A 10,602-nucleotide genomic window follows, 5' to 3' on the forward strand; every position below is an offset into this window, starting at 1 on the left:
CACATGTTCTCTGATAATTTCCGCAGGTGTAAATCCTTACCCCGGCATTCAGGTTGACACAAATTTCTACAAATTAATACAAAGTGGATTTAAAATGGACCAACCGTATTATGCTACAAAAGATGTGTAAGTGTATTTCCAAGTGATGCACAGCATGAGAATTTATACTTACTAGGTCACTGTTTGAATGACCTTTTATTTATTGTACACTATCTCTCACCCAGAATTAGTTGCAAAATGTGAGATCTTCCTCTAAATCTAACAAAGTCTGTCTGATCCTGCAGGTTTTGTTCTAAAGCAGAAGTGATCAACACTGTAGGTTATGTGTATTTGACAGGTCTAATTCATTATAATTATTTAGTTGTGCCTTCTTTCCCCAGGGAACTTATTCTCATATTTTCTCAGACCACAGATTTTTTTCCCTTTTTTTCTTCTTTTGCTTTTCTCTTTTTTCTTTTCTTTCATTTTATTTTTTCCCCCAAAAGCTATGTTTTCCATATTGACTAAATTTTTGGTGGGTTCTTTCCTAGACTTTATTATTTAATCAAGGTTCACCAGGTTTATTTCAGTTCCAGGTGGCTAGGGATCCTCTTAGATAAAAACCCTGCTAAGGAAGAGTTGGGGAAAGCCATTTCTTTGCTCTCATCACATAATTTTCAGCCTGTGCCTCTGTGCATGGGTGGACTCTGCCTAGAGGTGGGCCCCAGGGAACAAGAGAAGAGAAGGTGACAGAGAATTATGAGGTCTGAAACATGGAGGAAAGGAAAGGACTTTGAGTTGGCTGAGCTCTTCTGGCAGATGTTTCACAGATGCTCTAGGGACAGAGTGCCATGCTATGATGCTGCACTGTTCTTATCCTCACCACATAAAGGCTGTAATGGCATTAAAAGTACAGGGGAATCTGACATATTAACCCATGAAAGATTGCTGTGGAGAGTTTAAATATCAGGGAGCCTACTGTTCCAGTAACTTTGCAAGGGACTTTAGCAGTCAGGCACAACACTGATGCCTGATGAAGCTGCAATATTTCTAAGGTGGTGTTTAAACTTCAGAAAGATTTTTTTATGTCAAATTACATTAAAATACTTGCTGTGAGAAATTTACTTAAGACTACATAGTCCACAAGGAACAGGTTTAGTTTCTATGAAAGACAGGCATTGTCTTCCTAACATTTTCTCTATGGAAGCTGGAAAACAAACATCATGCTATTATGTGTCATACCACAATGAAGATTTTACTAAGGACTCTGATTAAGTCACTGTAAAATCATTTCACCTTTTATCCTTATCTTTCTGCTTCTTTTCCACTGATTCAACACTGTAATTCTGGCCTCTTTCTATAAAATCATTCTGATCCCCATGATTCCCCATTCAAGTCCTGCATTTCCACACAGTCACTTACAGAGAGTCTAAGGACTAACAAGTTTTCTGTGCCATCTTTCCTTCTGCAGCTATTGCATGATGCAGTCCTGTTGGGCTCTTGACTCCAGGAAAAGACCCTCTTTTTCTTACCTGGTTTCCTCTCTGGCCTGTCAGCTGGCTGAGGCAGAAGGAGCAGTAAGTAAACACAGTGAGAGGAACGTGTGAACAATGTCTGGGATTGGGTTTGGGTTTTTGTGGGGTTTATATGTAGCTCCACAGATGACCATGAGATGAGGGATAGCCTACTGCTTTCTACTGAAGTACACAACTCTATTATGGATACATTGCCCATGGATCCATTTAAGTTGGGGCATGTTTTTCTGCCATCAGAAAGAATCCTGACCTTCCTGATGAGGATTTTCTTCCTCCCACTGGGTCTCTGGAAAGCTGAAGTCTCTCAGCCTGTGCTGAGGGAATGGGGTCCCCTCGCACAGCAGCCAGTGCAGTCAGGTTTGGTGATGCTGCTGGCTGCCATGGGAGGGGAGCTGAGCCTGCACCAGGGGCCAGGGGGTGTCATGAGGGATCACCGTGCCATGTCCTCACAGACACAGACAGCATGCTGCATGTCATTCCCAGAGGTCAAAATAATAAAGATGATCTGAGGAAGTCCTGCTCTGTCCATACCAGATGTTTATCTCCTCTTCAGGGAGGATAAACAATTCCTTTCCAAATTACCAATTGCTACTTGGGTATCCACTCTGGACTAAACACACTATTTCTCAGTGCCTGCTTCATGGGGAGGAGAGCACTTTTCCAAATACAATAAATAATAACAGAAGATATCTTTTACTTCTTCTTCCCAATTCTAGATTTACCATAATACAAAGAAAAACTTTGCTACACACCATTCCAGCATCAAAACTAAACCTCGTGTAAACAGAGATGAGGAATCTTTGCTGTCCCCAGTTGTGCTCCAGCATGAAGACCCTCAGGTTGAAAAATAATCTGAGTTGTGGATTTGGTCTCAGTATTGTCATAAACTCTGTGTAGGATAAGTGTTTTTTATCAGGTCTAGGAAAAGAAATTGTCACCAACTGCTGCACTGTTTGTGTTTCTTGTGAGCCAGTCAGTATTTATGTAACTTTTTGAGAAGAAGGTGTAATTCATTTGTTTGAATTCAGCAAACACATCTATAGCAAGACAGCTTTTTTTGCTGCCTCTCTCCAACTGAATGTCTCTTTTCCTGGTGCTGTGTAAATAGTGCCCAATCAACATATTGAATTATACTGTTCTTGCCACATTGCAACCAAATATGAGAGAATCCACAGTAATTTCAGTCAATGTTTGCAAGCATTGACTATGCAGCTAAAGAGAGCTGCTGTGATTTCCAGAAGTGCTACTCACATCTTCATCTCCAGATGTCAGGGAGTGCTGGGAAAAAAACCCATTGTAGTCACCAGTTTTAGATGTCCAAATTTTACAGTTCCATCAGTCTTGTTTTACAAGGAGCTCTTAGTTTGGTTGAGTGTAACTGTCTTACCCTGGACATCTCAGTGGTTGTGAAGTGTGGTTGGTGGGTGTTCAGGTGAGTTCATTTTATCAATATTTAGTTACTCATGTGGCCTCTACTCAGCCAGGCTACATTCTGCAACTGCTGATGAGAGATAGGCACTCACAGGAGGCATTCCTTTCCACCTTAAATAAGCATCTAAAATAACCAAGAGGAGTGATATTTGGAGATAACCTTCTACCTCCCTGGTCTGGAAAATCCAGGTGGCAGTCTCCAGCTGGAAGTCTCACTTCAGCTGAGTTACAGCTAATTCCATTCATGGGGCTTTGTGTGTTTCAACAGCAAATAAAGAAAAAAATGTTTAATTTTGAAGAAATTACGTTCTGTAATTTAGGAGAGTACTATCATCTCTCCAAATCCACAGAATTCAGCCTGGGTATATGAACACTGCTGCACTAAAATGAAGCTATGCCTCTTTAACTTTCTCACAGACTCCCAGGACAATACCCAGAGGCTTGATGTGTTTTCAGTATACTTAAAAAGACAGCTATTTTCACTATGAGATTTAGGAATCTCTAAAAGCAACTTTCATCATGACTAATAGGATACATTTGCCTACATCACAGTGGATCAAGATGAGAATATATTGGTTAATAGTTTTTTTCTCTTTTACATTTTACAAGGTGCTAAGTTCAGTTAGGATTGTTCAGAGGCAGATCTTATAAAATAATAACTATTCATAGATTATGCTATCACAGAAATTGAGGTGCTCTTTACTAACACTGTCTGAAAATAATGTTGTAATACAGTGATTATGATTTGTATATTTTTGTTAATGTTATTAATAATTATCAATGAATCATCAATTTTTAAATCAGATACAAACTGCTGAAGAGCAATCTAGAGATATTCAGACAGAAATAAATTTTAACATTGCATTCTCTGCAAAATGTATATCATTTTTAACATACCCATAACTGTTTGAAGGTGTTCATCTGCAAGATATCACTGTCCAGCACTGTTAGCCCACAGCCTGCAGTGGCTGGACAGTGAGAGTTAAGCATCTTGTGAAGACAGGAGTTTTCAGCCTTCAAATATAAAGGAACCTAATGCTGAACTGGTCGCTTCCAACCTGGCTGGCCCTGGAAACTAAGCAGATGTGAACTTGGCTCAAAGAGGAGCAGATAGGAATCCCACGTACTTAAAAACAAGCCAGTGAATGTGTCACATGCTTATCCACAAGACTTGAAAAGAACTGGACATAGCTCATCTGGCCCCATCATCACTACTGAGCTGAGACTTGGGGATATAAAGGCTTGAGAACCTTGGAGCAAGTACAACTTCTCATGATTCACACATGAAAAGCAGCTCGGGCAACACAGCACTCCATGAGGAAGAGCAATCAGGAGAATAACCCTCCTGTACAGGCTGAACGTGTGGGAAGTTGTGCATCTGCTTCTACATGCAGAAGAGTTGGATGGAACAAAGCTACAGGAGGTACTGAGTGAAAAAATAATTTCTTTTAGGACATTTTCTTTCCAGGATGCTTCCCAAATGACTTAGCAAAATGGTGGTCCAGTATGAGGTTTGTGCAGAGCCACAGACAGTGCTGGATAGGGATCAGTTTTGTGATCTTTGAAGGGAAATGCCCACATTTCTCTCATAGGATCCAGACCCCTAATCTATGCCTCCAGAAGCACGTTGTCAGGAGAAAGTGATGAGTTGCCCGCTGTAGTGAATGGAGAGAGTTAAGCTTGTCTGAAGACCTCCAGCAGAGATGCCTTTAGTCTAAGGTGGATGCCTTAAGTTAGGCACAGACTGACAAAGATCCAGTAATCATTAATCCGGGAAGAAGAGCAAAAGAAGGGTTGAGGTCAATTAAAAGCGCTGAAGGACATTTGAGCTCTCCCTTGCAACAGTAACAGAAATAAGAAAGATAATTTGACAGCCCAAACTGAAAAGACAGGATGGCGCTGGGGAATCTGCCCGAATTTTCTTTCCCCTCCGCCTGCAAGGGCGCGCCTCGGAGCCGGCAGCCGTGTCCCGGGGAGCTCGGAGTGGACAGTCGTGTCCGGGGAGCTCGGACAGCCGTGTCCCGGGGAGCTCGGACAGCCGTGTCCCGGGGAGCTCGGACAGCCGTGTCCCGGGGAGCTCGGAGGGGACAGCCGTGTCCGGGGAGCTCGGACAGCCGTGTCCCGGGGAGCTCGGACAGCCGTGTCCCGGGGAGCTCGGACAGACAGCCGTGTCCGGGGAGCTCGGAGCGGACAGCCGTGTCCGGGGAGCTCTCCCGCGGGATGTCCGGAGAGCTCTGACAGCCGTGTCCGGGGAGCTCGGGCAGCCGTGTCCGGGGAGCTCGGAGCTCTCCCGCGGGATGCCCGGGCACAGGCGGCCCCGTTCCCGCCGCAGCCGGCACTAGGTGGAGCTCCGCGACCGCGGACAGCCCGAGGGACGCCGGACGGGGGACAGGGAGCAGGGCTGGCGCTAGGCACAGGGAGCCGGGCCAGCCGCCGTGTCTGGTCCAGAGCTACAGGAGACCCGGGAGTAGGGATGGGCGTGAGGGTGTCGGTCAAAAGGACTCCACAGCCAAAACCTCGTAGCACCGATGGGATAAACCCAGTACCAGCACAACCCGCTCTGCCCCCCCCACCCCCCTCAGAGCGTTTTCCCAAACAACCATGTCCTGCTGCCTTACCAAAAATGTAAGAGACCCTTCTCTGTCCCTATAGAAAAACTGGAGGTACTTCTCCAACACGTCATGCTTTTGGGTTTGGGATACCTGGGATGGGCTCTGTGGGGTCCCTCTGAGAGAAGTTGGGATTTATCAAGTGTTAAACCCGAAGAGAAGAGCAGGAGTGAGCCTGTCATGCATGCCAGCAGTGGCTTTCACTCCACGTCTTCATGGAGGGCACTGTGAAAGGCAACGAAGAAATCCAAGGTCATAATTGCTCCAGAGCTATTTGCAGACAGGTTTTATCTTAAGAATCAGAACTTCTGCTGGAAATTATTTCAGGGGCAAAAAATCAAAGTATACTGAAGATGAGTGGGTCCCATGGAGCTGGATGCACCAAGTCTCAGCCCCCTTCTCTCAAACACAGAATCAGATCAAGTGCTCAGTGGCTCAGGGCTCAGACTTCCCGTTCTGCCATGTTCACTCCTGCATCAAAGGCTAATTAATTAGACCATGCAAAGAAAAACACCTTTTTAAAAAAAAAAAAAAAAAAGGCACGCGAATATCCACCCAGATCTGTGGTTGAGAAGGCCTCCAATAGCTTCAGAAAGAGGTAGAACCTGAGCCCAGCTCTTTCTCACCCTTGGTGAGCACCCCAAAACTATGGAATTGCCCTGCAGGAGTCCTTCCAGGCAGGTTGTCTAAAACCTGAGCTAGATTCATCCTTCCTGAAATGCTTTGCAATGAGATAAATAGTGCAGCTTCTGGGGATCCTGCCTTATCAGTCACTGACAGATTAAAAATTATGTGTTTAAGGCTGTGCCAGAAAACTGATAGAGTAACACTCCTTGAAGATGTGTGGGTGCCCTGGGGCACAATCTAGTTCAGATCTCAGCTGAGAAGGAATTCTGAAGAGCTGTTTGTGGAGAGAGGTGGAAAAGTCGTGGTGCTCCTGTGGTTGCCTCCACAGAGGCACATAAAGACTGGTGTGGGAGCCGGTTTATTTAAACACTGCTTAGCTGGGATGAAAACAGACAGGAGATCCTGACAGTGACCCACTCCTGCTGCCATGGATTGCCTACACCTACTCGTGATCCTTTGCACCAGAGCTAAGCTTTGACACTTAGCTTTGGCTGCCCAGAGAAGCCTTTTTCCAGGCACACTAGGGTTCCTCTCCCTCTTCCCTTGCTCTATGCTTCCACTGGCTGAAGAAAACCCAGAAGTTACTTCTAGTGACAGCCCTCCAGTCCCACCAGTGCCATGACTGTCCCGTCCACAGAGGAGGCGAGGAGGCTTCAGATCATAAAAAGAAAGAGATGCCTAGCTCAAGTTTCCAAAATACTTCTCTTGGAGAAGTAACTACGTGATGTGTGCTGGGTTCTCCTTTGGAAAACCTCTTGTGTGTAGGGTTGCCCTGGGTGAGGAGGGGCTGTGAAGCTAAACTGGGGCAGGGCTGGGCTGGTCCCTTGGAGCTGAGTCAAGGAAGAGAGCCTGGGGCAGGGGAGTGTGGGCCACAGCTGGGAAGCTGGCTCTGGGTCTGCCTGCCCCTACCTTCTGCTCCTTTTGGGGCTTCTTTTCAGACCAGAAACAAAATGTAGTGATATTCCTTTTCCCTCTCAGAAACTAGAATAAAATAACTGGAGGCAAATGTGAGATGGTGGGGAGCAGTCAGGTACCAATTTCTCCTTGGAGCCAGAAGGACTAAGGTTTTGGATTGGAGGATAAAGGTTTGTCAGGGGAGAAAGATGAATCTTTTTCTGCCTTCCTACAGCCCCATTGTAAGGAAAGGTCCCATGTGGGAGCCTTGGCCTGCTCCCTGCCAGGCCAAAGAAGAGCTTGGCACTTCTCTGCTTTGGGCTCCTACATTTGCTAGTATGAAATTTTATCCACAAGGCACCATGGCCCTTCAGGGATGTGTACAATTATGATCTTGCAAACAGCAAACCATCTACATGGGTCAGCAACACCCTATGCCTCTGCTCACTGAAGGGGTTTGTAGGATTCAGCCATGGAGCTCAAGGCTGAGGGACACAGTGGCATGGGGCAACCAGCCCATAGTGTCTTGCCATGGAAGGGCTTGGAGCAGATGGAATGGTGGAGAAAAACCAGCAAGACTAGCATGTGTTGTGGAGATGGGGACAACACACCCAAGGGGCGTGCATCACCTCCCTGCTAAGGCTTCAGAGCTGGGAAATTAATCAGTGAGGAAAGCAGTGAGGGCATCAGCCTTTAGATTGCTCTTGGGAGAGGGAGATAGCACAGGGGCAGGCACACTGGTGGCAATGTGTGCAAACCATTTTACAGCCCGAATTCGGTGTTTTGCTTGGCACGGGAGACGACACACTGGCGTTAGTGACTCCATCCCACCAGCTGGGCTTGCGGTTTCCCTGGGCCAACCTCTGCCCGGGTCTCCCGTGCCGGCCGTGCCTCGCCGCAAAGCCGGGGGGGCCGTGAGGTCTGGGAGCCCCGCGCTCCCGCTGCATCCCGTGGGAAGATAACAGCGGCCCTGCGTGCTGCGGGGAGCGTCCCTGGGTGGGCGGGGGTGTCCTTGGGGGACAGAGGTGACAACAGCCGAGCCCTGGGTTTCCCCTCCCGTGAGAGGGAGCGCTCCCGCCCCGCCCGGCCCGGGCCGCGCCGTCGGGGCCGTCCCGCGGTGCGCGCCGCCGCTGACTCACGGCTCCCGTGACCGGAGCGGGCCCGGCCCGGCCAGACGGGACATGCCAGCAGGGCCGGGCACAGCGCTCTGCGGGCAGCCGGGGCGCCCTGGTGTGGCCTTCTTCCTCTGTGACATTTAAAAAAGATAACGAAGTGAGGTAAAGTCAAGTAAAGAAAGTTATTAAGATAAAATCCAGCCAAGGCTATTTCCTTGGTCAGCAGAGGTGTGCCAGCCACTGGATCTGAAAGGGTGGGGGCACCCTCACCTCTCTGGCTGCAGAAGCCTCTGGTGTATCATACGACTTTTTTTCCTTCTTCGCTGTTTACGTTCCTGTTTTCTGCAGGAGAGCAGGGCCATGAGAACTCAGGCCGGGCAGCACCTGTGCAAAGAGGCAGGGCTGGCTACCGGGACCGTGGCGGTGCCGGTACGGGGCGGCTGTGCCCGACACCAGGCACCAGGTGCCACCTTCCCTCCCCGTCTGCTTTCTTCCCAGCAACGCGAATCTGCTCGGGAGCGAGCGTCCAGCATCTAACCCCCTCCTAGAGGCATGTGCTTAAACAAGACGAGTATCAACCCCACGATAAAAGTATTGGGTTATTCTGCAATGTAATCTACATCAAAGCCTCGGGGGCTGCCGGCTTGAAAAGATCCAAGATGTTTTCTGAGTCCTTATCATGTCTGTGCTTAGGGGGAGTCATAAATTCCACAGGTCGGACTAACTAACACACGATTCCTCCTTCCCTTCTCTCTCCATGGCCGCCAAAGGGCTTTCAAGCGGGCTTTTTTTTTTTTCTTTACCTTGTAAACAACGCTCCCGGTTCCGTGTCGTTAAGGTGGAGGGAGACAGAGAGATCCCCCACACCCCACCCCGAGATTCTCCAAAATCACAGAAAAAGCAGTTATACCACAAAGCAGGTAGAAATAAAGACAGTGAATCCGCATCCCCACAGAGCTCCCGCCGGGTGGGAGCAGCCTGTGGAGGAGGGATGGCGGGTGCTGCGCAGCACTCGGCCCTTCCCGGGACTTATGGGGACGTCTCTGACCCGGGACGGGAGTCCTCGGGCTGTGCTGTCCGCCCCATTATCCCCCAGACCGCGCCAGCCCCGTGGCCCGAGGCGACAATGAGCATCGCCCCGAAGCGCGGTGCCCGCTCCGGTTCCTGCCCCGCCTGCCCGGGGCCCGAGGGTCCCGCAGAGTCGCCCTGCCCTGCCCTGCCCCCGGAGCTTCCCCGCAGCCATGCCCTGCCCTGCCTCCCACGGAAAAATGTCGGAAATTATTTTTTCAGATCAAGAAGTAAGGTTGAGGCTGAAGGAGGAGGACGGGGAGCCCAGCGTCTGCCCAGGAGGCAGCCCTGGGTGAAACAGCCCTGCGGGGAGAATATCGAGGTCAGCGTGGAGGGGAGGGGAAAGATATTTCCCTGCGAACGGTGTCCCCTATCAGGCACTTGTCCGCTTGAGAGGCGTTGAGTCGCAGTTTCCCGCTCAGGATCTAACGAAATAAGAAAAAAAAAACAAAAACAACAAACCAACCAACCAACCAAAAAACCACAAAACACAAAAAAACCACAACCAAAAAAAAAAAAAACAAAAAACAAACAAACAAAAAAAAAAACTGAGGAAGCTAAGAGGGAGAGATCAGGCCTTCACCCAGGCTCCGGAGTGGAGGTCTGGTCCCAGACCAGAGAGATGTGGAGAGCGAGTTTCAAAATACTTCAAAATACCAGGATCTGTACTCCTCTCCCGGATCTGCAGCTCTGGGCCGGAGCTGGCGGGAAAACCCGAGACGAAAGCGGAGAGAGAGCGGGCAGAAAGGAGGGGAGAAAACGGGTGAAACCCGGCCGAGAGATATATCCTCTCCCCAACCTCCTTGAGAAGCCCCGATAGCTGGGTAGGGCCGGAGCGAGGACAAATCCTGTTCCACTCAAAAGGGAGAGAAGCCCGAAGGGCCACCAAGGCGTCTAGGAGTGGATCGGGATCCCTCTTATTTTAAGGCAATAGTGACGCGGGACAGCGTGTCTCCATCCCCAGCAGCTGCCGTGGGTCCCGTCCGGGGAGCAGCTGCGCGGTGGCGGAGGATGCTTGGAAGTATTTATCCGCGGGGGAAGCGGGACTCGTCCCCATCTCGCCGCCGAGCCCGGTTAGGGTACGGCTGGTGGGGCTCGGTCTTCCCAAGTCCTCCCCGTACTGGGGGGGAACTGGGACCACTGTCAGAAGGGCAGCGTAGCGGAGCAGCGCTCCGGCTGCCATTCCAGGTAGTGGCGGAGCTGCCTCGGAGCCTTATCCTGTCCCTTCACTGGAGCCCCATCCGACACTCTCATTTGATCCCGCGGCCGACGGCCCCGGCCCTGTCAGCTCGGGCTGGCCTCGGGTCTCATCCCAAAAAGCCACCTGGCTGCCAGGGATTCACT

At 49.5% G+C, this 10,602-nt stretch overlaps 1 protein-coding gene across 1 annotated transcript in view; it reads left to right on the plus strand.

Moving 5' to 3' along the window:
- The window catches only part of FLT3 (fms related receptor tyrosine kinase 3), a 35,810-nt gene extending 32,001 nt beyond the window's left edge, over window positions 1–3,809 (plus strand). The window contains exons 24-26 of the mRNA XM_077174673.1: window positions 27–126; window positions 1,451–1,556; window positions 2,231–3,809. Coding sequence (XP_077030788.1) covers window positions 27–126; window positions 1,451–1,556; window positions 2,231–2,365 — 341 coding nt within the window. The 3' untranslated portion in view covers window positions 2,366–3,809. The remainder of the gene's footprint in view (window positions 1–26; window positions 127–1,450; window positions 1,557–2,230) is intronic.
- Window positions 3,810–10,602: the final 6,793 nt, after the last annotated feature.

The sequence above is a fragment of the Agelaius phoeniceus genome, chromosome 2 (assembly GCF_051311805.1).
Source record: "Agelaius phoeniceus isolate bAgePho1 chromosome 2, bAgePho1.hap1, whole genome shotgun sequence".
NCBI lineage: Eukaryota > Metazoa > Chordata > Aves > Passeriformes > Icteridae > Agelaius > Agelaius phoeniceus.